Genomic DNA, 27,162 nt, shown 5'->3' on the forward strand with positions numbered 1-27,162 from the left:
TTATTTACTTAAAAACGTGCAGGAGGTGGTCACATGACATCCTTGGAGCCTTTAAGCTTCACTAAACCAAATCAGTTTTACACCCAGTTCAAGAAGACAAAATCTTGTTTTTGTTCAGCCATATTTAGGCATCAGTTTCATGTCATAGTTCGAAAAGCAAAACTCCAATTTAACACCAATTTAATGTCTATGACAGAGACCAATAAGCACTGGTACCCTCCATGTTTTTGAAGTGAATTCTGGTCAAAACCAGGACTCCTTTTAATCTGCAGTTTGAAAACAGCCTCACGTTCTAGCAGTGATTTATTTGAGTTTATGGATAATTAGCGCAACATCAAATATCCACAGGTCGAATTTATCAAATTATTAAATATTCAGTTTAAGCGATGATCAGTTTTGTACGGCAGCAAATTTCTTTTTAATTAATCCAAAAGGTCCATGGGTTTTATTATTTATTTTACAGAACATGTGCCCGCTGTGCCACAATTTGCTTGTTTTTGGTGCTGTCTGGTTTACTAACTATCAAGTTTTACTATTCAAATTAACATTAGGATACACGTCTGTTTATTAGTTTCATCATATTTTTAAGACAATAATTAAAACATGAGAAAGGTATTTTAAAACTCACTGACAAACCCTCATTATACAGCAGCAGTTTGCCCCAAAGTGGCACAACAGCCAAACAAATGATGGCGGAGGGAATTTAAATGCTTCTTCTCCTCTACAGTATTGTCATCTGTATAGAGACGGTTAATTGCTTGTATTGTATATTTGCTTAAGATGTTATTTTAACAAAAATGCAGAGAAAGTTTATTTAAACAGCTCCTGAGATGACATGTTAGCACTTAGCACTTAGCACAGGGGCCTAAAATGAAAGAAATGGCTAACGTTTTCCATTTGAGATCGTATCAGGATTTGGGCCCACCATCATAGCTTATGCTTTTACTGAGTGTTTCTGATTTTTATAAAATCATTAAATATGAGTTCTTTTTATTAGTGATGCAATTATACAGAAATTACATGTGAAATATAAAAAAAGTGCAATTATATAGTAAACATTACTTTTAGAACAGATTAATATAACTGATCTGAACACTGTTATTGTCTGAGTACAGGATATGGTACACCGAGTAAATAAACTGGACTCAGTATCATTTTCAGCAATACTCAGATCAACAAAGCAATGATTTCATGATACTTGATATAATTCAGTGGTTTGAAAGGTTCAGTAAGGTTGGAAAACTGCAAACTGCTCCTTTAAATCATTGTGATCACACTGCAGTGTTGCATAAACTATTAAACAAAGTGTTTTATGTTTCAGGGAGATGAAGTTATGTTCTGCTGAGAAGCAGCATTAGATAAGGGCTTCATATTTATAGAAACACAGAAAGGAAAATAAAATGTCTTCTATCTGAAATAAGGGTTTCTCTCTTTCTCCTAATGCGTCCTGTTAAATGTGTTACTTTGTCAGCTGTGTAATGTGTGCTTTTTGTGTCATAAATCTTTTAAATGCTGGCTGAACGACAATAAAAATGTTGGGGTACATTTCTAGGGAGGAAAATCTTACAATCTTACATCTGTTGAATAGCTGTAAATTCAGTGTAATGTGGATTTATGTTGAAAACATATGTATCCCTGATGGTATCATGCACAGGAAATCCACTATAAAACTCAAACTTCACATTTTCAAATCAGTTTAACAGAAAACCTCCAAACTCCCAGGTGACAGATTTGAGAACATTCAAACTCAGTTGTTTTTTTAAATCTATCGCATAAAATAATGATCTCAATGTTTATTTCCATTTAAATATTTCCCAAATCATTAGCACTTAAGCTAATGAATGGATGTTGTGGAAACAACTCGATAATTAGGCAAAAATAGTTGATATAAAGAGTACCTGTGATTACTGAATCGCTCTTGTATGGGATCACCTCTGAGGATTTTGTCATCAAAACATATGTAATCCACTGGGACACTGAGTCCTCAGGTGTCTGGAGTACATTACACGTTGGTTAGGAAAAGTTGCTTGAGCGAGGGAATAATAGTTGCGCTTATTCATAATTTAAGGGGAAAGGTCTTTTGACTGCTGAGCACTGTGCTTATCTCTTTTTGACATCAAACAGGGCAGTAAATTTTGAGGCTCAGTTCCTGATCTCTGCAGAAAGAAAAGAAGCAAGCAAGCGGTCTTTCTTCACAGTTTTGGGGTTATACAAACCCAAATATACTCAAAAATACAATTAAATAAATAGGTGGATTTTGCACAATAAGCCCCCTTTAAGCCGAACAGCTGTTGCGATGTTGATGCAGAGACAGAACAATCGTCCGCCCACACAAAGTCTATTTTAACATCTTTCGGTTTCTACCTGAGAGGAGAAGAATCATAAGTGCCTGCAAATCTTTTCACTCTGTCGCTATGCAGCAGCGTCTGGTGTGTATGTTCTTCATGTATTGAGGACATCCGGAGTTTAGCAGTTGAATACTGATCCGAATATTGAATTTTGTTATTCTATTTGAAACCACGGCCACCCAAGAAAGAGAGAAAATAAGGAAATAATATGGTGACTGGCAGGCATATTGTATTTTTCTTGGAATCAAAGGGGAAATATGGATTAGTCTATGAGGCTCTAATTTGCAAAATGAGATTCATCTCACCATCGTTGTCAATAGCAAAGGGCACATTGGGAGTGATGATGTCATAGAAGCAAATCTGGCTGTACTGCGGGGAGCAGTCGGCATCCAGAGCCTCCACGCGTACGATTCGGTCAAACAGACGCCCTTCTGGGACAGAGGCCTCGTAGCGACGCTCAACAAACACGGGGGAGAACTCGTTGACGTCGTTCACGCGAACGTGCACGGTGGCCCTGAGGAAAGCAGGAGCGGGAAGACAAACAAGTAGGGAGATTACTGGAACAACAGAAAGCAGTACTGGATGCACAGTTTTTACAATGCATAGCTAGAAGAGCCTCAAACACTGACTTTGATTATTGCTGAAAGGATTAAAAATCTGTCTAAATTAGGGGGGGTGGGGATCTAACTTGTGGGATTTCTTGCTGTTGACTCCATCAGGTCCCTCTCCGCAGTCGTAGGCCTGGATGGTGAAGCTGTGCTCCCGCTGGCTCTCACAGTCCAGCGGCTCCTTGGACCGAACCAGACCCTCACCGGTGGAGCGGTCTAGGACCACAGCTTCAAACTGGACCGAACCGGATCCCGAGGGGCCATTATGGACCCGGAAGCCACAAATTTCACCTGGGTGAGGGAAAGAGGGGCGGCGACAGATAGTAGAATCAATGATTTATTTATTAAATTCTTTATTAAAAAGAAAAAAGCATTGTCTGAATTGGGAACTCTACACTAATGCGAGGTTACATAACTAAACAGAGCGGCTTTGCATTGGCTTAGCTTTGATTGATGAGCATTGATTGGTTAAGCTTTACTCGTTATCTTTAAAGCACTCCACGCTGTGACTCCATCATACGTTTCTAAGTGTTTGTGAACTATATTCCTCCACAGTACACCTGAGATCCTGCAGCACAGCTCTGCTGCAAATCCCCTGGTCCAGTCTAGACTAAAAATGAAGGCGATCGTGGCGTCTCTGTTCTCTGAAAAAAAGCTTCACCGTTCAAATGTATCTTCCCAGCTTTGAATCTCTGCTAAAAACTGTGCACATCTCCTTCAATCAAACAGTTATTTTAATGTTTTCAGCAGCAAAAATTCAATTTAATCAACCCACTGTCAAGTTTAAATAAGTTATACTGCATAAATTAGGACAAACAGATCACACGTGATCCACAGTGGGAAGGGAAATGTCCCACAGTGCTACATTATTGAACCAACTGTGACAATTTATTGTAATATTCAGCAGATTGTAGGTCACATCATCCATCCTTACACCAGAAATGTGCCGATAACTATCTAGATATTGCTTTAAGTGGCACTTTATCTCACGCTGGGAGTCATGATCAGAATAGAATGAAACAGATTGCAGCTGCGACTCAAAATGAAGCGGATCTTCCCTGGCTGACATAAGTCGAAGGTTCATGCGCAAACAGCTAATTTCCTCTTCATTCTTGACACGGGTCCAATAAATTTCAGGGAGCCCCTGAGTAATTTAAGTTGATCTTTTATAATTTGACTGAACATAGTTATTTCCAGGTCTGCAAGTGCAAACACGATAACCTCATTTCATCAGGCTGCAGAGCGCCGCTGACTGCTCCTGCAACGAAGGGTTGAATTACACTATGATGGTCTAAAAATAGTGGACTCTGTGACTGAATGCATTGCTTTTAATATAGGGACCGTCTGTTGGGAAATATGGCTGGAAATGGCAGCAGTCTGACATCTCGAAGTGAAAAATGAGCACTCGTGTTTACTAGTAAAAGTTCAAGTACGTAAACTGACATAAATAAACCTCAAACTGGCCTCAGAGCTGCAGCATCAATCTGTCCATAAAATTAAAGTCACATCATTTCCAATTTGACCCAGTGAGATGATTTCGGTCCGGCTACTCGAGCAGATGATTTGACCTATTTTACCGCAGGCTTCACATCAAAAATGTTCGCATCAACTTAATGCTCTTCCATGCTTCTTATTGCAGTTGGTGTTACCAGCGTAGTGAAGTGGAGCATCTTTGTCGAGGGCAAAGAGAGGGGGATTGAGCAGCACGGTGTTGTCGTTCTCCATGACAATCCCCTGGTACTCTGTCTCGATCCATGGCTTGTGCTTATTGGCTAAACGGCACAGAGAGGAGGCTTTGGGTTAAATGGAGCAATTAGAAGGAACCAATGCATCTATTTTTAACTCTTCATTATGGGTGAGGACATGGTGAGAGTGTGCACGAGTGGGAAAAATACACGATGGATGTGAGACAGTCTGAGCACGTTCACAATCTCACAGTACGCCCCCCAACCCCCTTTTTTCTTCTCCATCATGGACCACCTGCCCTTGTTCATGTCAAGCACCACTCTGCACACCTTCCTGTCTGATAGTGTAATTAAAGCCAGTCAGATTTCTCCCTATCACACACACACAGAAATATACTTCTCATATCAATCACCTAAACTGACCTGCCACAGGCGCCTCACAAAAAAAAAAAAAAACAGAGTCAGAATCAAATGCCTCAGGTTTACTCTGAATTTAACCTTTAATTGCAAATTAATTATTCATCCTGGTGTTGAATGTTCTGTGCTGAGTGATCAAAGGGCGAGTTAATGAGCCAGAAGGATGATGATTTTACACTCCAGCAAAGAGCAAAAACAAAAGCCGGAGTGCCCTCCCTCTGTTGTCCTCAATCTCTTAACACAGAGTCTGAAATCAGACACAGGCAGACTTTTGTTGGCAATCACTTTGTTGTCTTCACAGTGAGTTTTCTCCATAAAGTCTGACTAGAACTAATTTTGCTGTCTCGTCTGAGAGAGGAGACGGCGCCGGGGTGTCGTGTGAAAGTTTTCTGATTCTTCACAACACAAGACGCTTTTTATTGTCGAACTAGCTTAAGAACATTGGAGGAGGTATTTCCATTTTACTTGCTATTACACTTTTTTAAAAAAGCACGCCGTAATGTATTTTTCATTTAAGCCTGTCACGCTCCGTCGCTGTATCTGAAAATGGGCTCGGACTCACCAGCTATAATGGGCTTTCTGTTAAAACTGAATTTGCTTATGAGGTTTTGTTGTGCTTTAATGAAACTGCATGCAAAGACGTGACTAAAAACAGACTATTTTTAAAAAGATATGCCCGTTTCTGTCAAACCCCTTCATCTTCGGGTGTGACATTATGCTGCTTTGTCTTGAGTGTTTTTGCAGTTAAGTGGTTAATAATTAATCCACATATCAAGAAATTAATCAAGAAATTAGGCAGATTATGTGACAATGAAAGTATTATTAATTGCAGCGATAGCTACATATACTTTAATAGAAGGTTTTTATTTATTTATTTATTTTTACATTTTCACAAATGTCCAAATTATATATGCATGCTTTCATTATTTAATATGACATAAAAGAAAAATTACTGAGCAAAAAAGAAGTAAGGAGCACAAATGTGAGCGTGCCAGACAGTTTGTAACACCAACTGGTTCAAACCAATTTTAGCTGGCACCAAACACATACTGAGGTTTAATACCCAGCCCTAATCAAAGACATTCATCCTCTCCTCCTCCTCTGTTTCCATGGTCCTCTGGTGTGTCTCTTTTTTGGTCATTTATCTCCTGCCCTCTGTCCCCTCTGCTGATCCCCCCTCCCTCCCCTGCCCTGCCCTGCCCTGCCCTGCCCTGCTATAGCATTAATCTGAGCATCAGGCCTGTGGATTACATCCCGGATTACAGATTGAGAGGCAGCTCACTCCATCTCTCTTCCTTCTCTGTGTCCCCTGGCACTCCTCCCCTCTCTGTCACTCTATCGCTCCACAACATTTACCCACCCCTCCTCACCCACACACAGAAATAGCCCAGTATCTCACACTTTTCCTCTTCTCTTTTCCCTCGTGTCACCTGATCTCACGTACCACCTCTCTATACCCCCCCACCCCCCACTTATCAGCATGGATCTTTTCGGCACGTCCTCTCCTGTCACAGCTCCTTCTCCTCTTTCTCTCCTAACACCCCCCTCCCACCCCACCTCCCCATCTCTCTGACACTCCATCTCCTTCAATCTCCTCATCTTCCCTGCGTTTCCACTCCTCTACCTTCTTCTCCTCTGACATTCTCCCTCCGCCCGTTTCATCCGCCTTTCCTTCAACACGATAATCACAGGAACAATGATGCTGAAGCAGAGTCATGCTTCTCCAGAATGATAAATCTGCTATAGGCGGGGGAACAGATTTATAATTTTCTCAGAGTCACACCACAGGCGACACAGACACACCGGGTCATGAACATGTATGAGGGCTCAGACGTGCTGCTGAACGAGCGAGGCGTCGAAGCTGTAAATAAAGGAACAGTTCGGGCCAAAACAGCCACGGTCCTGCCTCAAAACCATCATCTCAATACTTCACAATTAACAGTCAAAAGGATGAGGAACTGACCTTTGTTGCCAATGGCAACCGAAGTCAAGCAAAGGAGGAGGAAAGAGAGAAAATTCATTCTGTCCATCTGAGGGAGCAAAGGAAAAAAAAGGAGGGGGGAGAGGGGCAACAGGGTGGGGGTTAGGAGAGAGGGGGAGGAATACAGTACATGCATCAACAACTGATCAGCAGTGAGAGGAGACAGGAACAGTAACAAGACAGAGACAGATCAGGCCTATCAACTGGTGCTGCCTGTGTGTGCGCAAAAACATCACTGTGCAAGAGTCACGTATGTAAGACCTACACAGCAAAAAAAAAAAAAAAAAAGAGGCTACACAAGGAGGAACATGAACGATCGAGAAGCTGTTCACCATCACGAGAGTGGCGTGGTTTCAGCTCGAGAGCCCAGGATAGCCCGTGGATCACATGCATACCTGCTCAGGAGTGTGTGTCAGGAGAAAAGGTGGCATGTGTGTGTGTGGCAGTGTGGGTGTTTTCCCAGGTTTTCATTGTGGATTGTTGGAGCTGAAAACCCCTCAAGGACTCATTCTTCAGATGTGGCTGCAGCTGCATTCCCCCCCCTAACCTAACCTGATATAAGAAACCTCTATTATGTTTTCACCTTCACTGCTGCAGTCCTCGAAAAGCTACAGGACAGCACAGATTAAACCAAAAAAAAAAAAAAGAAGGAGGCGGAAATATATCACAGAAGAGTCCATCTGGTCACAGGTTGTTCAAGGCTAGACACACAAACACACACATTCAGGAGCAGAAACATGCGACTATGCGACAATTTGCAGCCGATTTATATCACAGCCTGCCTGCACTGACACACATTACTACACAGCTCCGGGTACATGGCTGCCGATAGCCATGTTCAGACATCGCATCGGGAACCCGAGCAGGCTGAATGTCGCAGAAATGAAGGTCTGCTTGAGCAGAAACTTGCAGGTCTGACATTACCGTGCTGAGTGCGGTGATGCTCCTGGTTGGTACCCTGCCTCTACGCTCTCAGCATCCGCCTCTCACGCCCCTGCCGCTCGGCACAGCACGGCAATCCCCCCGCAGGCTGCAAACGACCCAGTCCTCCAGGTGGAGACGCACACAGGCGGATGTTCTCAACAACCCAAGACCCGGACAGGAGGGTTAATCTCCAAGGCTGTGTGATGAGATGCGAGGAGGATGAAGACACCGATGGATGCCCTTGTTTTTTTTTCTTTTTTCGGCTCTACGGAGGAGGAACGGGACCAAAAAAAAGACGGTAGGAATATTACGCTGACGTCCCCTCCCTCTCGGCGTTTCTTAACCCGCCCACACTGCGTCCTTCTCCCTCTCCATCTCTCTCTCTCCGGCCCCCACCAGCTCCGTACCAGACTGCTGCTCTGGCTGTTTTTTGCTGTTGAACGCACATTGAGAGTGACTCAGACCTCAACACAGCAATCCATCTCATCACGTTTATCCCCCCCCCTCCAACAAATAAAAATAAACTCCAGCAGTAGCATCATGGTTAGATGAGTAACACACGAGCTGCCCCATAGGTTTTTTTTTTTCTGTTAAGATTTATTTTCGGATCATTAGTTTTGCCACACAAACCTCCCATGTCCACACTGCAAAATGACGTCATGTCACCCCCCTTTTGCCCCTGTAAGGCACATGAAAGCACAAACATATGAACTACAGCCAGAGGTTGAAAGCAGCATTTTATTTAACATTACAAAAAAATAATAATAATTACCCTCCCCATCTCCTTTGCCACATACATTTTTTTTGTTCCTTTCTACATCTTTTAGGAGTAAGGCATGAAGAAGTCTCTTGGAATAGCAGTTCACATCAATTAATAATCACTGTGTCATGTATAAATATTACCAAAAATCTGGGCTGTCGTTACAGCGAGGTTCGTCCTCTCCATGGGTGTGCGTGTGTGTGTGCACCGGCCTCAGAGGCAGAGGCCTTTCTCCAGCAATGCATGGATCAGACATAACAGCCCCCCCACCCCTTAGAATAAAGGAGGCTTAGTAGCCAGGACTGTCCCCTCCCCGCCCCAAAAACACCATTTTATTAGTTTGCTTCCAGTTCAAAAAAAAGAAAATTGCACCCCCCTCTTTAAAAAAAAAAAAAAAAAAAAAAAGCCTGTTTCTCCCCCTTTTCATATAAAATCAGAACACCAAAAGAAGCAAAACAATTAACTGTAGTGACTGTAGGGCTGTTCACTTTCACAACTGTGCATTTTCAGAGTCGAGGGGCTTGAATCGAGGCAGACAGAAAGACAGATTGGCGTAAACAGAACAGAGGGAGAAGAGGAGATGTGGCGAGAAGAAAACCATCACTGAGGAAAGGCTGGAGAACAATGCAAATCGTTTCATTAAATCTTATCCAAAGCTACAAAAAAGTTCATTTTCAGAAAACATGTTAACTTTATAAAATTCAATTTTTTACCCCCGCCCCCAATAACAAATCAAATTAAATCCAGAACAAATGTACTGTAAAAACATTCATTAATACAAGGCCATTTAGAGTTGGGTGTTAGTGTACAGTGTGTGATTTAGAGTGCTTGTATAACCACTGGCAGCCATTTAGAAAGAAGAAGCCCTGATGATGATGATTACCATCCATCTTCTTATACATGTCGTAGCACAACATCAGAAAGTGCCACATGTGTGCTCACACTTCCTGCTCAATGTGGACGTGAAATAAAGAACGCATTTATAAAAAAAAAAAAAAAAAAGAGCCAAAAACAGACTCTGAACCCATGACTTGTGAGCGTGTGCAGTTCTGTGTCGACAGCAAACGAGTCCCACGTGGTGAAATTTTAAAAAGAAAAGACAAAAAACAGGAAATTGCTCCTGACTGGCTCACAATTAAACCCCTGTGGCACAATGGTAATTTCCTGTAAACATCTCTCCAAATGTTTATAAAAACACCCTCCCCGCCTGAAACACAAAAATATATAGAAATTTATTTATTTTTTTCTTTTCAAACATGGACATATATTACTAAAAGGCCTTAAAATATTTTCCGTTCTGCTCCTTGGAAGTCGCAGTTCCCTTAAGTGAGTATTCAGTCTCAACGATGGATGGACCTGAAGGAAACAGACATGTTAAAAACCAATCCACGCACAACTGAAATGTCTTTATTTGCTTAGCAAAGCTGTTCAAGTTTGCTTACCATGCCAAGTTTTAGTATCAAGTCTTATTCCTGCTTCTTCTCTCTCCCCTCGTTTTTAGGCACCAGCGCCTTACGGAGGTATGGCATTATTAAATATGCTACTAGGAAGAATAGGTGACCACAGAAATAAACAGAAGAATACACCTGAGGGGGGAAAGAGAAAGAAGATGGAACAGTCAAATCACAACCTGCACGTGCAACTCTCAGTTTCTCTCTGCTGAAACCTGCCTGGCTGCTTTCCAGCTCTCAGACCATCTGTGTAACCCACTTAGCCACTCCATTTCCTAAATAAATGCTTTTTTTGTGCTTTGTTGCTGACTGTTCCTTATAAATCTCCTTTAAGGCAGTACAGAAAAGAAAGACGAAAATTCAATCCCATCAGTCTTTTCAGTGGCTTTTCTTTTCATCGACGCAGCGGGAGTTCTGACACGGAGGCCTCTTGGGGGGGGGGGGGGGGGGGGGGGGAGAAAAAACAAAACAAAACAAAAAACAACACACAACAAACACCCACCAGCACCACACACACACGGTTGTCTGGCAAGAATAGTAACTTGAAACTTTTTGCTGTAACACAATGTGACAACACACCGAAAAAGTGCCAATCGTTGCATCATGAATAGCTGCAGTTTTTTAGCACCCCATAAGCCTTCAAGTTTAAACTTCACCGCCTCCGGTTCTCCTCTAGTCTGAGGTGCTTTGTATGTTGCACAACAAAAGATGTGAAATGGCACAAACAAAAATCGTGTTTGTGTTCCTCACAAATGACCTTCCCGGGGTCGAGTTCATAAAAGAGCTTTCAGTGCAGTACTTAAGGTTTTGTTATTGGCTGCTGCTGAAACGCTGCAGAAAAATTAAACAGACACAGACGTGGTCAGGTTTTCCGCCATCGGGGCAGCACAGCGGTATGTCACAAACAGCAACTTTGTAAACACAGCAACTAGTTAATATCATAAATCCAAAGATCACTGCACACTAAAAAATAGCAGCCTTTGTGGCTCAAAGTGTGTATTAAGCATTTAATATTAAGATAATATTGCACATGTTCATACACGGCATGCTTTAAGGGACTGATGTGGTTGAACTTTAGTCCTACACAGAACTTTGAATACCCGCATCTAAATGTTGTAGCTGTGTACCGTCACCAGGGGGCAGTGTCAAACACACATGGACTGTCTGTTGAGACTACTGTCCTCTGATCAGGAGCTAAGCTAAGGGACCCACAACAGCACAAACACAGTGAAGTGAAACAGTGTTTCAGATAATGAACACCGCTCCCTGCAGCTGCTCATCCTGCTTTTCTGATCTTTGATCATTTTTGCCACTCCCTTTCCTTTGTGGACAACTATGCTCTCTAAATCAGCATTCTACCATCGAGGGTTTTTTGTTTGTTATTTTTTTGAGGACAGCATGTGAGCACATCTATATTTGATAGCTTGACTTTGCATAGCCAAATACAAACACCCGTAGCACAGCCACCACAGGTGGGACGCAGAATCGCTGCAGGTGGGGTGTGGACAAATATGAAAAATAATGAGTGGAACTAATTTGAATAAATGATTTTTTGTGCCTAAGGGAAAGGAAACAAAAGTTAACTTGTGCTATTATGATCATTATACTCATATGCTATTATTTTTTATTGATAGGATTCATAAAACTGTGGTTCTGTCACAAATATCTGTGGGTTTGAATGGAGAATATTCTTATCTTAACTGAGGGCTTGATAAAAAGAGTTTGAGAATCACTGATCCACGGACACAAATGTGGCACCACAAATCCACTGAAGTAGGATTGAAAGACCGAAGGTAGGGTTGGGTTCACATCTACACCTTTACAGGGAATTTTCACCTATTCAGCACAGTTAAATTCCAAATTGTATTTAAAGAGAATTGACTTGAAAAATAACATGTTATAGTTGAAACTTCCTGTTCAGCGTGCGGCTAAAATGCATGAAATGCTGCCCTAAGTCAATGGTAAGTCAAAGAGAAGTGAAAGAAGGAACCAAGAGAACTGTGACTTCTGGATTTACCTTGAGCCATTTGTCATAACTGAAGATGGAGAATGCCACTAGAGGATACCCCATGAAGAGCCAGTGGATAAACTGCTGGACTACATAGATGAGTGGGTAGAGTGCACTGTTGGCCAGCTTTGTCAGCACAGGACTGTCCCTTACTAGTGCCTGGGCCTGTCACACAAACACACACAGGTTACATCAAGATAGAAGAATGAATCTATAACCTTAAGTCACAATTATTCTCATTAGTAATGTGCATTTAATCAATAGTAGCAGACTATTGTAGATTCAATAAGAGCATCACCACTCCGTTTATAACAGAGCTAATGCCACAGTTGTAATCAATAGACATTAAATGCAACACTCTTAGTTTATACAGAGCACAATCACTACTTTCTGAGTAAAACGTGCAGCTCGAGTTACAGGGTGCAGAGCTGGGACTGGGTAACTGACCTGTCGCTCCACGGTGATGATGAAGAACTCCATGGAGAAGCACAGGATGTACCCGGAGTGAAGGCCGTGCCAAATCGATAAAAAGAAGAGCGTGGCCACATGAGATAAAGTCTTATTGCCCAGGAACTTCAACCGCTTGAACACATGTCTTTGTAAAGAGGAAGGAAGAGGAAAAAAACAATAATAAAATGAGCTGGCTGTATCCACAACCACAAATTAAACAATAATTTGTGAATATTCATCCACTTTCCACAAATTGGACACACAGGTTCATGGTTTCTACCACATTACCAACTACTTCGCTCACTTTAGTTAATTCATTTCGACTCATTTTATGACACAGCACTTTATTTTCAAAAGATGACAGACACACACACACTCTCTCTCTCTCTCTTAATTACTTTTTTCTGTCTTTGAGTTACATATCTGCTGCTCCAGTCATTCCCCGTTAGACGAAAGAGGAGTCTGAGGGTGTGCTGGTTAAAATAGATCTATACAGGTGGATAAAACCACCTGCTGATCTACTGGGATTTTACCACAAAAATCCTCTATGATGGCAGTTCCCAAACTCTGGGCCACAGAGCGGTACTGGTTCTGCAGCAACTATGATGCTAACATGTCAAAATGGACCAAAAATCTCTGAGAAATGTTTCCAGCACCCTCTTGAATCTATACCAAAGTCTAAAAGGGGATGACACCATGGTAGTAGAGTAGAGGTGTACCTAATAATGACTGCTGGTTGAGCTCTCCCTTTTTTCTTTAAAATTCAAGTTCCTGTTTTAATAACAAAACATCATTTTTAGTGGTGTTTTCTTTGATTGACCTCTTTAGGGGACAACCCATTTCTTATAATAGTGTCCGGGTTCTATCCCCACCTATCACAGCTGAGATGGGCTCCACCACCCAGGCACCTGGAATAAGAAGTGTGAAAAGAAACTGATGGAGCTTAGTTTGATCCTTCTGAGATTTTTAGATTTAGTCAGTGTGACATTTTCAGGTTAAATAAACCTTTAACTGTGCGCGTCTTTCATTTAGTCTCTTATAAAGAAGTTAGAGTTATAGATTATCTCTTTAACCGGAAATCCAGGCTGCCAAACATGCTTAATGCATCAGCTGTCACGCTGGCGAGCACTCATTCACCTTGAATTTGTGGTTGCATAGCAACTGAGTTATATTAAAACCCAACAACTTTATGTCCTGTAATAAAAGGACTAACTGTGACCCAAACTGGAACATTATAACAACTTAAAAATCAAACCTCAAACCAGAGTTTCTTCTTCTATACTGCATACAGGTGAGAAGCTGCAGTGTTAGCTGAATGGAACAGGACCAGACCAGGGGGTACATGAGGTGGTGCTGTGTAAAAGCTGATAATAATCAGATATTTAACAGCATCCATCCTCCCCACTGTCAATCGCACAAACACGAACTGAGTGATCGTGAATACCAGGACACAATACTGTTTGGATCCAATAGTAACTGAATATTCAAAGCTTTGGCTAGCTGGAGGGACACAGGTGTCTGATTTTATACTAAGGACCCTATCTAATGTTAAAATAAGGGCCATGCTGTGATTTTGAATAGACTGACATTTCCAAAGGTCACTCAGAGAAAGCTAGAAGTGGTAAAAATGATGGTTGGGAGGTTGGCAGTGATGTGCCACTCAGTGAAATAAGCAAGAACTTGCATGACAGCCAGTAATGTCTATAGACTGTAGACGCACAGAGTAACAAGAAATCAGAACATCAGTGATACAGCAGCCCATCCAGTTCACAATCATTCACAGTTCAGTTTATTGTAAATGCAACCTTGACCACAATATGGGTAAAGACTTAAATCAGGGTTGGAAAATTAATTTCCCCAAGGGGCCACACGAGAAACTGGGACTGTTGTGGAGGGCCACACAAATAAGCTTATAGGAGAGTTTAGTTTATTGGTGAAGACCTCGACAACAGTCCCAGTTTCCAAAAGTTAATTGTTTAAATTCTGACCAGTGCTGTAGAGGAGCAGTAACTGTGGACAAACGACTGACTGACAGACTGACCGACCGACAACGGACATCTTACCATGGCATATGCTGGTCCTTCAGCCTGCCGAACTAAGAAGTATCTAAAAAGTCTTTGAAACTTTACTAAAGCTAACTAGGTTAGCAACAATGATGTTAACTGAAGGAACGATGGTCACAACTGGGAGTGACAAAAATGATACCAAAGCTGAAAACTCAACACTTCCTTAATGAACAAAAATCCAAACACATGAAGGTTCGTGACAACAAACAGTCAATTCTTTTGCTACTTCTTCCTTTGTGACACCAGTACAGAGGGTGAAACAGTCTTAAAAGAGTAGTTACACAAGCACAAGTCCTGACACAAGCAGGTGTAACAGGCTTTCCTGTGTGTTCTTAAAAACACACACAACCCCCCCAAGAAACGCAACACTTTCCAAGAAGTCTGTGCTTCAGTTAAGTCACTGAAATTACATTTTACTAGCTTACTATTAGTCTGTGTCAGACACTCATAAAGTTTACTAGCTAAACCTGCTACTGTTGGCTAAGGCAGGAATCCACCATGTGATCCAGATACAGTCACCTCTGGCAGCAGAACATTAAAGATAGCAAAGGGCAAATTGTTATCTTTAAGACTTGAACTTGTGAACCACAAACCAAAAGGTGATGTCACAGTGGCTATGTAGATCTCACATATAGGGTCTATGGGACAGATATACACTTGTAGCAATTGGGGGAAAAAAAAAAAAAAGAAAAAAGAAAAAACAAACAACACCACAAAGACTAAACCCCAGATCTGTGTGGCGCAATGAAGACACCAATGATTGTAGTATAATGCACGGTGTTTTTTCAAATCATTTCAGGTCAGACTGGCTTCATTTCATAAGCACATGACCTTGCTGCATGTGTATATATTCAAACCACAGTAGTGGACTGAAACTCCAATTAGCATTTTATTTTGAGGATTTTTCTGGAGGTTTTTTTTTTTTCTTTATTTGGTAAATGGCCTGTATTTGTATAGCGCTTTTACTAGTCCCGCCTAGGGACCCCAAAGCGCTTTACACACCCATTCACACACTAGTGGAGGCAAGCTACAGTTGTAGCCACAGCTGCCCTGGGGCAGACTGACAGAAGCGAGGCTGCCATATTGCGCCATCGGCCCTTCTGGCCAACACCAGTAGGCGGTAGGTGAAGAGACTGGGGCTTGAACCGGCAACCTTCCGATTACAAGGCAAACTCCCAACTCTTGAGCCACGGTCGCCCGTTATTTGTTCTAAATTAAAACCTAAAGCCTGACATTTTCTGCCTAGCAGTGTGGCACTTCTGAATCTGAACACTTAACATATGTTCAGACGACCCTTCTGTATAAATATTTTATACGCGTATGAGAACGCTGAACCTTTTGCCTTCGTTTCCCTAAGGTTTGTGACTTCTTGCATCTTTCATGAATTTAATTGCACACCCCTCAAAAAGATCAGCATAACACAGCCTCACATTAACCAGTGCATCTGAAGCCTTTCATTATTAAAACTTCTCATGTGTGCGCCAGGAGTAACTCAGAAGTGGTGCATTTTAGGCTAAAAATACGACTTCCTTTATAGGTTACACAATGAGCCCAGCAAATGTCAAGCCTGTGATACATCTACCAAATGCCTGAAAACGCTCCATCAACTAGTTCCAATATAATACCCCCTTAAGTCCTAATTGACTTTATAGGTTGCATTTCTACATCCCAGCCACTTTAATTTCCATTTGAGCCCGTTTCTACTGCCACTCTACATCTGAAGGAGTGTCGTGGAGTAGAAAGAGAAAGTAAGCGTGGGTTGGTTAATGTTGTTAAAACAGAGCATGAAATAAACTGTATGTTCAGTAAATTGCTTTGCGCACTGCGGCGGTTGTCGTAAAACTGACACGCTTTCAAAGAATTTCACGCATGAATCTTCAGCACCAAAACTGTCAATAATTGTCTTTAATTGCAAAGTTTTAAAATCCTCCCAGCATGCCTTCACCCACCTGTGTGAGGATTCTTTTATTGTTAAACAGCAGAAAGGCAGAGGCTTTGGTAATTTATTTATTCATTTACTGACAGACTGGCAAGTATGCATATTGGATTGGGCTGTTATTCCTCCCTCTTCCCATTATCATCCAAGCAAATATTTAACTTTTATAGCATGGCTTTGCATACCAGCTAGAGAACGTCTCAGATTTCAGACTGCACACTGACCTGGCAGCCCAGGCGTTTGTGTTGATGTTGAAAGAAGAAATGGTTCCTCCAAAGAGTGGCGTCGTCTCAAAGAGCCACACCTTCATATTGGCGCACGCGTTCCACTGGTGCTTACCATCCACTACTCCATTGTATCCCAGTCCAGTTAATATGCATACACCTTCCTGTAACACATAAAGCGTGCACTTTACTGGCTCATGTAAGATCACACCATGAAGCACACAAACCTGATTAACTGGGACTTCACGCTAAATGAGGTGTGCCTTAAAGAAATGTATGAATGCATGCAAAACTGGCGATACTGCCGACACCTTCTGCAGTTTCACATTATTGAAGCTTTATTAGCTTTTAGTTGTTTGCAATGAGGTACTTGCTCAAGATCAAGAGTCTACTTACCGCTATAACCCAACAGCTGACATATTTATACAAAATGATTTTGCCCCACAGGAGAATGAACACACAGCGATACCAGAATGGCTGCGCCTGTGGAAAGCAAATCGTTTTGCAATTAAGACATTAAAAAAAACAAACAAAAAAAGAAATGTTTTCTTTGTTTATATCGTGATTATTGGGAATGCCATTGCTGTTCTCACCTCATACTCATCTGTTAAATAGTAGCTGTCTGGATAATGAGGACTAAATATCGCATATATCACCAGGCAGAGGAAACCAAGAGCAAACCTCTTCATAGCTGGTACAACACTGAGAGAAATAAGGAGAGATAAAGAGACTTTAATAATGTTAACTGAAGGGCTTTGATACTGGGAAGTTGCTTTCCCCCCTTTAAAAGAGATCTAATAAAGGATTATTGTTCAATTCATTTTTCTTTAACCTGTTGGGAACTTTTCCAGGGCAGTCGGTGAGCTCCCTCGCCACAAGTCTTTGGTAGCTGCGCAGTGTAAACTGGGGACCCACAAGGAAACCGCCATAGAAGTAGGAGAAGCCGCACACCTCGAGCAGCGAGGGCACGGACCGCAGAGCTGACTCCTTCTGCTCTGCGCTCAGCTTGGACTGGAATTTAAAGATGTGGCAAGTAAGCAAGAGGGAAAAACAAAATGGACATTAAAAGGCTCAGAATAAAGGCAGGTTAGCAGACATTAAATTGAATAAAAGACAAATAGGGCTTCACTAAATACTCATTAACTGACATTCAGCTGACGGCTGTAAACAGTGTACTTGAGTATGACCCTTAGCATTCAGCTGCAGTACTGAGTAATGACATCGATGCAGATAAGAGATAAAAACTGAGTTAAAAGCAAAAATCCTCAGATTAGAAAGAGAGAGCAGTGTGGGTAATTAACAGCCATCACAGATGTGCCAACAGCAAAAGAGAGAATTCAAACTAAGCGAAGGAATGAGGAAACAGTAACACCTATTGTTGTAACGTGATTATTAATGGACTGTTAGGTGAAGTCAGGGAAATGGGGAGACGCATTAATGAGTCTGGAGTAACATGAAGAAAACCACTGTAGTGATAGCACTACAGTGCCTACCACAGTACAGAGCTAACAGAGAGCCTGAGCTAAGTGAGACATAAAGCAGAGAAGGCTGAGAAGAAGATCAGCGCAGATCCTCCCCACTATAAAGATTTCTTATTATGTCGCTTTGAGCTGCTGGTAGACCTGCTTTCAGTCCTTTAGTTTCATGTCGTTTTAGTAGTGTAACAGGAATATCTGCTTCCAACTGCCCAATGCTTTGCAGCGCCTGAGGCAGTCCTACTACTATATACCAACTTCTTACAATTGCAACAATTGTTTGTTTTGCAATTAGTCCTCATGTTGCTGAGGACACTGGGCGCTTGGTACCCATTATGCCTCAAGTCCCACTGGATTAAGCCTAAAGCACATGAGCGCACTGTAGTGTAGTGTCATAAAAATGGCATGGAGAGGCATGCAGCTCCGCCTCTGATCATAAACTCTATATCCCTCGTGGAAACTGTAACACTGGCGTATTGTTTGCCGTCTACTTCGGTTACTTCGCTACACATCTGTATGAAACCTGTAGGCACCAAAAGGCATTTCTGATTACTTCCTATTTTACTATAATTATTTAACTAAGTACACCCTTACGTGTAAGTGAATTAAGAGGGCAAGTAGCTGCCACGTGGTGATAATCAAATGTACTTTATTTAACAGACCATCAGTAAGTGAGACTTTGGGTAGGCTGGTATTCTGGAGAACATAGTCTTCCCAGAGGTGGACAGCTCACTAAATTCACCCCAAAGTCAGACTGCGAGATGCTCAGGGAAACTTAAACGTAAAGGTCGTATCACTACGGTTATGAAGAGACTGAACAAGTATGGCTTATCTGGAAAGAGAAAGCCAGGAGAAAGCCTCTTCTCTCTAAAAAGAACATGATGGCACAGGTTAGGCTTGCAAAGTCAGAGCTGAACAAACCACAAGACGCACAGGTAAAACAAGCAGAACGTCAGCCTCATGCCAACTACTAAACACAGTAATGGAGGTGTAACGATTTGGGCTTTTTTGCAGCCACGTGACATGGGCACTTTTAAGTCCGTGAGTCGGCCATGAAGTCGTCTGTGTATTTCAGATTTAAAAAAAAAAAAAAAAAAAAAAAAAAAAAAGAGTCAAATGTGAGGCCATGTGTCTGACAGCTAAAGCTTGGCTGAAGCCCAAGGACGATGTTTCCAGGCAAAGCAAATCTACACTGAAAAAGAAAATAATCAAGGTGTTGCAATGGCCCAAAGTCCAGACCTCAATCGCTAGGGTGGTGGTGGTGAAATGCTGTGGTGGGACTTTACAGAAGCATAAACAAATGCATGCAAACCTCAATGAACTATAATAATGTTGCAAAAAGAGAGCGCAGCAAAAAGCTCCTCCACAGCGATGTGAGAGTCTGATAAAGTTACACAGAAAACAATCATTTCAAATTATTTTTGCCACAGGTGGTTCTACAAGCTGCTGAATCACGGGGTGAACTTTTTCCACAGGACTGCACAGCATACAATGAAAAGTCTTTTTCACATGACTAAATATTTTCTATAATTAACTTTTTACGCAAACAGCCCTGCTTGTGTAAACAAAACAAAAAAAACGAACTTAGAGACGTGACTCTGCTGATGCAGAGATTAAACCCTCCCCCACAAAAAACCCAATACAGAAATGACTGTTACATGGTCTAACAAAGATAAATGTTAAGAAATCCTCTAAGCTAAAGCAAGACAGAGCAATAACTCACTGGTTCCTTCCCGCCATCATAGTAATCAAACGCCAAACCTGCAATCAGAAAAACACAAATTTGTCTATGAGACTATGGTAAAGGCACCGTTACTGTCAGCAGCACTTGATTAAAAACAGCTTAAAGCATGTAAAGGCCCCGCGTGCAGCCTTTCAGGAGGTTGTAATGACATCAGCAGGAAAAAAGGAAAACGATTACTGGGCTACATCAACTCACCGATAAGTTTAAGTGTGAGGACACAGTGTGGCATAGTCCACTTGATGTCATACTCCTCTGTGGCTGTGTAATAATACCCCGCTAGTAGGTATAACTGTAGGAAGATGGCATTCAGGTATCAGATATAGGGTGAGCAGCTGTTTTATTTTTTTAGATTTACAGAAAACCTGAGGAAAGAAAGGACTCACAGGAAGCTGCTTAAAGTTTGAAAATAGAGTTGGCACGTTTCTTTTTATGAACGTACTCGTAGTTTGTCAGACTATGGGCATCATAAAGCATGTAAAAAGTGCCACTTCCTTACAGGAAGCGTGTGAATGTGTTGTAAGATTACAGACCTACTTCAATAAATGGAACAAACAGTAGTTAGACATCAACAAGACAAAGAGTAGACCAGAAAATGCAGATAAAGAAATCAGATTTTAAACTTGTGGAACAAACTGCATTAAAAGCGTCCTGTGGATAAAGGAGGGGGCTGGTGCTACAAAGTAAGCCTGAATCACAATTTAGTACCTGCGAGAAAACTAGCAGTGCAGAGATAAACCCAATAAAACCTCACCATTTGAAAGGTAAAGCTGCACAGGATGGCTGTTACCGTCCTTCCCATGAGCCTCAGCATCAGAAATTGGACAAGGACGCATACTACGGAGTGATAGAGCTGAGAGCCTGGAAAAAGAAAAAGAGACGGACACGGTGAGTGGGGGGAAATGGAGAGTGTAGTCAAGTGTGACATGACAACAGTGTTCTTCTTCTACAGTTGAGAATTGGCAGAGACAGAGAGAGGACAACAAGACGATGACATGACAACATCTGACTTGAAACGAACTCGAGGAGAAAGGTAAAGCAACAGACCTGCTGTAAAATCCAAGTGCAGCAACAACAAAATAAAGAAAAGAGAAAGAAATCAATGTTGGCAGTTTGTTTACTACTCCAGCAGACCACTCTCCCAACAGCAAGCACAAGCCACTCAGTTTCTTGGTCTACCAGCAACAGACCTCAAACTGAGGGGCAGGCCCCACTGGGGGTACAAACAGCCTACTGTGGTGGACAGGAGGGGGTGCAGAAGACCTTGCTGCTGCCACAGGAAATTACAGCCTGGATTATTTCTTAGTATTAATTATTTATAAATATTGTGGTAGTTGAGGTATAAACTTTATGCTTTTTAAAGTGGATGTGCCAAAAAAACTGGTCTACAAAAGGTACACTGAGTGTTATGAGTTTGACATTTGTCCTGATGAGCTTTCTGTTTGCCTGAAATAACGTGTTGTTTATTAGTTATCAGACTGAATACGAGCTGGTTTTCTTTTAATAATAATGTAATGGCTGCAACTAATGATTATTTTCAGTTTTGTATTTTTTATTTTTGAAAAACACAAACAAGAAAATGTAACCGTTTCTAAAAGAAAGAAATGCAGAATAAAAAGTAGTATATTATGTGATAGCCTAAAAAAAATTAATATCTTTTGTTTTATTCCAAAAATATTGAAATATTAAAAAATGTTAACTCAGTTTACTATTTTATGAAGGCAAAGAAGAACATCAAATAACTGCGTCGAGCATTTGAGATGCTTTGGCATTTTTACTTGTCCAATAATTGGTGGATCACCTTGGGCTCTGAGAAGCTTTTTATTGCTACTGATTGGAGCAAGAAAACAACTGCCAGGTATGTTTTAATAATAAGTGGCAGCTCGCTGCATCATATGCTACACACGGGTAACAAAGCTGGTTACATACAGGAAATCAATCTACTGTCATAGCTGAAGGGGGGGGATGTTTTACTTCCCTGTGACTTGACAAAACTTGATGACTAATCCATAAAAGCGTCAGTGTGGTTTTAAAAGAGGCATTCAAACCGCACTGCATTTAAAAGAAAATGAGGAAAAAGTGCTTTCTGTTCAAGTCCAGCTTCTCCTTTTTTCTTTTTTAAGTCAAAGTGTCTCCGTTCTTAGTCATAAATTTGGACAGCTGCAATTTTAAGGCGTACTTCAACATGTCCACACCTCCGATTTTTTCCTCAGTGTGAAATAATAAATGTGTTCAATTTCAGAGTAAACCTGACAGCTGCAAATTATGATTTGCAAGTAATGGAGAAAATGATAATACCATCAAAATAATCATAAGTAAATGTAACAACTCTAATACCGGTAAAATGAATTAAAAAGGGTAGCATCACTCCAAACATTCAATTTCGAAATTAGAAACATTTTTTAATGTTATAATATTCCTACTCAATTCACATTCAGATTACTCTGCAACTACTTTTATAATTTGCTCATTGTTTAATACCACGCCAGTCCCGTCCCAGGCACAGTGCCAAACTTTTTCTAGTGTTAGATGATAGAAAACTGAATAATTTCGCCCTTTTTCTTGTTGGAAAAATTTAAAAAAAAGCAATGATTGACTTAACAGATAAAACAACTTGACTCTGAACATCCTGAAAACATGTTGAGAGCCTTAACCTTAGAAATTCTGGCTCGATTCATCCTCAGACTGCTATTTGTTACAATTACACAAAAAAGAAACACAGAAAAGCTTAACCAAAATAAAGGAACAAGATCACTGTCAGCGATTCAACAGGAATGTTAACAATACAGAATTCAAAATCAGGTTAAAAACAAATCTCTAAAAAGAGCACAATCAACAGACTGTTAGATGTAAGAGACACAGATACCACGTTTTGGTTAATAACAGCAAATGTATAGATCCTTTTATGCATTTACGATAAACATACATGAGAGCAATTCACTTCAAATCATAAAAGATAAATCAGGTCTTTGGAGACATGCCACTTCATCTCACCAAAGTTGAATGCTGCTAGAGCCAATCCAGAGAACGTGTGGAATAAATGGATAACTGTGGGAGTCTGGTTGAACAAGAACGACCGGTACACCACAGCAAAGGGATACCCTGCAGAATACACAAGGAGAAACAGGAAAATATGTTAATGGGAATTAGAGTGTGGTTCTTCATATCAGCCGAGTGGGCTACTTTTAATCTCTCCTGGCGCTAGCACCGACCTTCTAGGTTAAACACATGACGTGAGGTAGCGCATAACTAACACTGGTGGGTTTGTGTGCCACGTTGTGAGAAGTCAGGCATCTCAAGGAGAGAGATTACCTCCACGGCGAAAGACCAATTCTTTTATATAGCGTGAACCCTTTTGAGGTGAGGTAACAAAAACGTAAAGATATTTATATGATATAAATCTGAAATGTAAAAGGCTACAAACTGAAAAATTTCTGCATGTTAACTTTTTCTCTGCATTTGAAGGATAATGAATAACAGCAAACCACCATCTGTGTCAGCTGTAATCTGTGAGACGCAAAGATCAAGTCCATCCATCCACTTTCATAGCAAAAAAAATAACAGAAAATAAAACCCACAAAAACAAATAAACTCAAAGTTCTTATTCAGACCGAGTCAGGATATCCACATATTCATTTCACTAATTACTAGTCTAATTCTGGGACGTGGAACCTATCCCACCTGTCACAGGGAATATCCCGGGCAGGTCACCAGACGACCTGACGGCTCTTCTTGCTTCTTATTTGTACTCGATACACAGTTTTTGTTAAGGTGGTAGAAGAGGTTTGTTGTGTCAGTGTCTGTGGTGGGGACCAATTTTCTGCAGAAGTTGCAGCAACTCAAGTACGGTTTTCTGCTCTGTGTCTGACTTTTCATAATCGAACCATGTCTAAGCTACAGAGGAAGCCCCTCGTTTAGGAACGAGGTCATCTATTTGTTTTGGCTGGTCCTTCTGTGGTGCTGTGGCAACTATTGCAAAATGTAATCTCAAGCAATTAAAAAAAAATATTCCAGTAAACAGTGTCTGAAGAGTGAAGCCAAGGCAAAAGTGCCTTAAATTGGCTACCAAGGGGCAACTGCTGGCTGCAAGAAGCGGTCTGACTGTAGAACTCTGGGGTAAAATTAAATTTTTTAAAGCATCATTTGTATCCATCTATTTGCTCAGGCTAATTTAGGGCTGTGGGAGCTGGAACCTATCCCAGGTGTTAAAGGCCAAAAAGGTGAGATGCACATGAAACCAATCACTTGCCCATCGCAAAGCTAACAAAGAGACAGACAACCACACATTCTCAGAAACACACGTATGGTCAACATGATCAATTTAGAATCACCTATGAGAAACCAGAGTACCCCGAGGAAAAAGCACACACGTACAAGGAGAACATGCAAACCTTGTTCCTGTTCTGCCCTACAACACGGCATTCACTTTGTGTTTATGGTGCTTATTAAAGGCAAACATGGAGGACAAACAGGGTATGTTTTAGGACCTGGCTAGCTCAGCTCAAAGCTTCAGGAATTTAACGTAGCAGTGACAATGTTGCTCTTTTATATCAAGCCTACATTCTGGTTATACTTTTATTAAGCCGAACACGCAACATCTTGCTGCCATACACGTTTACTACCATCTGATAACAGCAGCAGTTTAATACTAAGCTGTACTTTATACACCTCTGTGAGAGAAACATTGGCTTCCAGTGTCTGGTGGCTTAAGAGTTTAAAAATTAAACTGCACACCACTGATCTGTTTAATCCAAAGACTCCAGGAGGACCAAAAAGAACTTTGGGCCGAGTGCCACAGATGGGGTAAGGAAGTCAGAAAGCACTGAAAGACAGATTAACACATTGTTTTTTCCAGGGGTATTTGTAGAAAAGTAAGTAATAGCACCAGCTTTATCCTTTTAAACTTTTGCAATCTGAAGAATCGGGTGAAAAGCCGTTGAATCCCTTGAATGCAAAATCCTACATGCTTCAAGTAGAAACCAAAAGCCCCATTAAGGAAAAGTTTTAACTTTTGTGATGTCCTACACAGCAGTTTATTATAAGTTACTTGACCTACACACAAAAGGATGCACAAGAATGGAACAGATGAGGCAACTTCCGTTGTAGTGTGCAGCTGTTACTAGTGAACTACACTACTATGCAACGCACATGAAGCAACTTCAGGACCGGGGATCGTGCAACAGGTTAGGTGACAAGTTTCCAAACAAAGACTCGTCTGAATAGCCCCTTTCTTTCAGTCTATAGCAGGGCTGGAGTCAGGCGAGGGAAAACAGACGTGTCCATGTGTTGGAGCAAAGTTCAGCAAGGACAGTGTGGAGCATCCTCCCCCACACCATTCACACACCCACATAGGGCTTATTTTGGTGAGGACCCACACGTTCCCCTGCACAGCTTCAGCAACATAGTCTTAAGTTTGAACCCAAAACAGGTAAAAGGTTGGAAAAAAGAAGACCAGCTAAAATGTCCTTACAATTCCAAGGTTTGCAACTGGTCCTCACAAGGACAACTACACGTGAACGCGCGCACACACACACACCTCTGACAGCTCTAAAGTAGTGCTATGTGTTAATCCCAAAGCACTAAACCAACAAATGTAAAGCTAGACTTGTCAAATGAAATTGAGCACTTGTTCCAGTGTTCAGCTCCCTCCTCAGAGTGTGTCTCCTCTCTGCACAGCTTTGTGTGGAAAAAGGGGAGTAAGGGGGCATATTTTGGCAGCCTGTGCTTCTCCCTCCCAACAACACTGCAGCTATTATTGTCGACCTCGGTGCCCCCAAAACCCCAATCCCATACAACAACGAGCAGGCCACACATACCTCCAAAAAAAGGGCAGAAGAATGCATTTTGCTGCACAATCCTAGCTTCCCGTTAGGCAGTCCCAACAGGTAGAAAATGAATGTAGTTCAGCTGAAAGCCACATGTTAGCCGTTTGTGGTGAGGCTGTGCAGGAAACTATTCTGAGGGTGTGTGCTTCCTGGAAATAAAGCTACTGTTTGAGGGGCAGCCTGAAATTTAAATATAAAGCTAATGTTTTCGCTACCAACACCAGCAGCCCGACAGATAACTGGATAGTGTCACAGCTGAGTGAGCGTTATGTTAGCTGAAACTATTTAACAGTTACACCACCACAGGAGCAGCTCACACCTAACGTACAGGTTGGTGTGATGACCTCTGACCGCGACAACAACCTGTAAGTGAATCGTGGGTAGAAACTCACCGATTAAAATAGATAAAATGAGTCGAATCGCTGGTTCCGGGGAACCTAAAGACTCCGACAGTTGCTCCAGCAAGGGGGCCGCCATCTTTCTTGTGGGCGGAAACGTCTTTTCGCCACAGTTCGGAGAGCTGTGTGGACGCAAACCTCAACTTTTTAAAGGATCCCTCAACGCCTCCTCTCTTCACCTCCCCTTTATGATGTCAACTTTTTTTTTTTTCGTTTGCTTTCTGAGTTTGTTAAATGAAGATATACTTAATTTATCAAAAAAGGTGGGCATTTGCGAAAAATAAGAAAATAAAGCTAAAATATCAGACGAAAAATATAGTAAAGTAAGATAAATATACATTTAATTATGTTTTTGTTTATGTTTTTTAAGATTTCCATATGTTATTAGCTTTATTACTGCAAGAATTTGTTTTAGTTTAATGTATATAGTGTGGATGTATAAACAAAATATAAACAAAAAGAACAACTGCACAAACATTTATGATAATAGAATAGAATAGAATAGAATGTCTTTATTGTCACTATACAGTTGTACAATGAGATACAGAGCATCTCCTACTCAGTGTAAACATGCTTTGGGGGGGGGGGGGGGGGGGGTACAGTTCTGCAGCGCTATGTACATATGGACAGTATTAACATAGGGAAATACATATATATATATATATAATGTATAATGTACAATATACAAGACGTAAGTAATATGTAATAAATAGTGTTTTGTATATACAGTTGAGTTATTGCACATAGAATTGGTATTGCACAGTGCACAGTGGTGGTCCTTAGAGGAAGTGGGAAGTGGGGGCTGAACTCACACATGCACAGATAACACAATCTGTGCATGTGTGAGTTCAGGGTGGTTATCGCT

At 41.3% G+C, this 27,162-nt stretch overlaps 2 protein-coding genes across 5 annotated transcripts in view; both read right to left on the reverse strand.

Moving 5' to 3' along the window:
* clstn3 (calsyntenin 3) overlaps positions 1 to 8,341 on the reverse strand; it is a 29,998-nt gene extending 21,657 nt beyond the window's left edge. For 2 of the 3 annotated variants that reach the window (XM_086311410.1, XM_086311409.1), the window contains exons 1-5: positions 7,964 to 8,341; positions 7,022 to 7,088; positions 4,606 to 4,728; positions 3,037 to 3,247; positions 2,654 to 2,862 (exon numbers count right to left, since the gene is read on the reverse strand). In XM_086311410.1, the coding sequence (XP_086167536.1) occupies positions 2,654 to 2,862; positions 3,037 to 3,247; positions 4,606 to 4,728; positions 7,022 to 7,088 (610 nt within the window). In that variant the 5' untranslated portion in view covers positions 7,964 to 8,341. The remainder of the gene's footprint in view (positions 1 to 2,653; positions 2,863 to 3,036; positions 3,248 to 4,605; positions 4,729 to 7,021; positions 7,089 to 7,963) is intronic. The other variant, XM_086311411.1, reaches the window with a different exon arrangement.
* Positions 8,342 to 8,682: 341 nt separating this feature from the next.
* lpcat3 (lysophosphatidylcholine acyltransferase 3) lies at positions 8,683 to 26,443 on the reverse strand. Of its 2 annotated transcripts, none has more exons than XM_086311414.1 (13): positions 26,292 to 26,443; positions 23,069 to 23,176; positions 20,829 to 20,935; positions 20,273 to 20,366; positions 20,057 to 20,094; positions 17,691 to 17,869; positions 17,452 to 17,560; positions 17,255 to 17,341; positions 16,859 to 17,022; positions 12,630 to 12,777; positions 12,192 to 12,347; positions 10,166 to 10,309; positions 8,683 to 10,079 (listed from the first exon to the last, which is right to left on the reverse strand). In XM_086311414.1, exons 1-12 carry the CDS (start codon positions 26,374 to 26,376, stop codon positions 10,190 to 10,192), a joined length of 1,395 nt encoding a protein of 464 aa, XP_086167540.1. In that variant the 5' UTR covers positions 26,377 to 26,443; the 3' UTR covers positions 8,683 to 10,079; positions 10,166 to 10,189. The 2 variants fall into 2 exon arrangements, with proteins under 2 accessions (XP_086167540.1, XP_086167539.1); XM_086311413.1 differs by having other exon boundaries at positions 20,829 to 20,938.
* Between the last annotated feature and the right edge of the window lie 719 nt (positions 26,444 to 27,162).

Source organism: Aulonocara sp. 'chitande type north' Nkhata Bay, linkage group LG11 (assembly GCF_057382095.1).
Source record: "Aulonocara sp. 'chitande type north' Nkhata Bay isolate Kocher_YH1m ecotype deep benthic linkage group LG11, A_spYH_male_GT1.1, whole genome shotgun sequence".
NCBI lineage: Eukaryota > Metazoa > Chordata > Actinopteri > Cichliformes > Cichlidae > Aulonocara > Aulonocara sp. 'chitande type north' Nkhata Bay.

Excerpts from the sequence above, each read along its gene's own strand:
- lpcat3 (XM_086311413.1), bottom strand. The coding sequence starts at position 26,376 with ATGGCGGCCCCCTTGCTGGAGCAACTGTCGGAGTCTTTAGGTTCCCCG. Across the intron at positions 17,870-20,056 it reads ATGATGGCGGGAAGGAACCA|TCCAAGCTGAGCGCAGAGCA; the intron begins GTGAGTTATTGC and ends TTTAAATTCCAG. Across the intron at positions 17,561-17,690 it reads CCTGGAAAAGTTCCCAACAG|TGTTGTACCAGCTATGAAGA; the intron begins GTTAAAGAAAAA and ends TATTTCTCTCAG.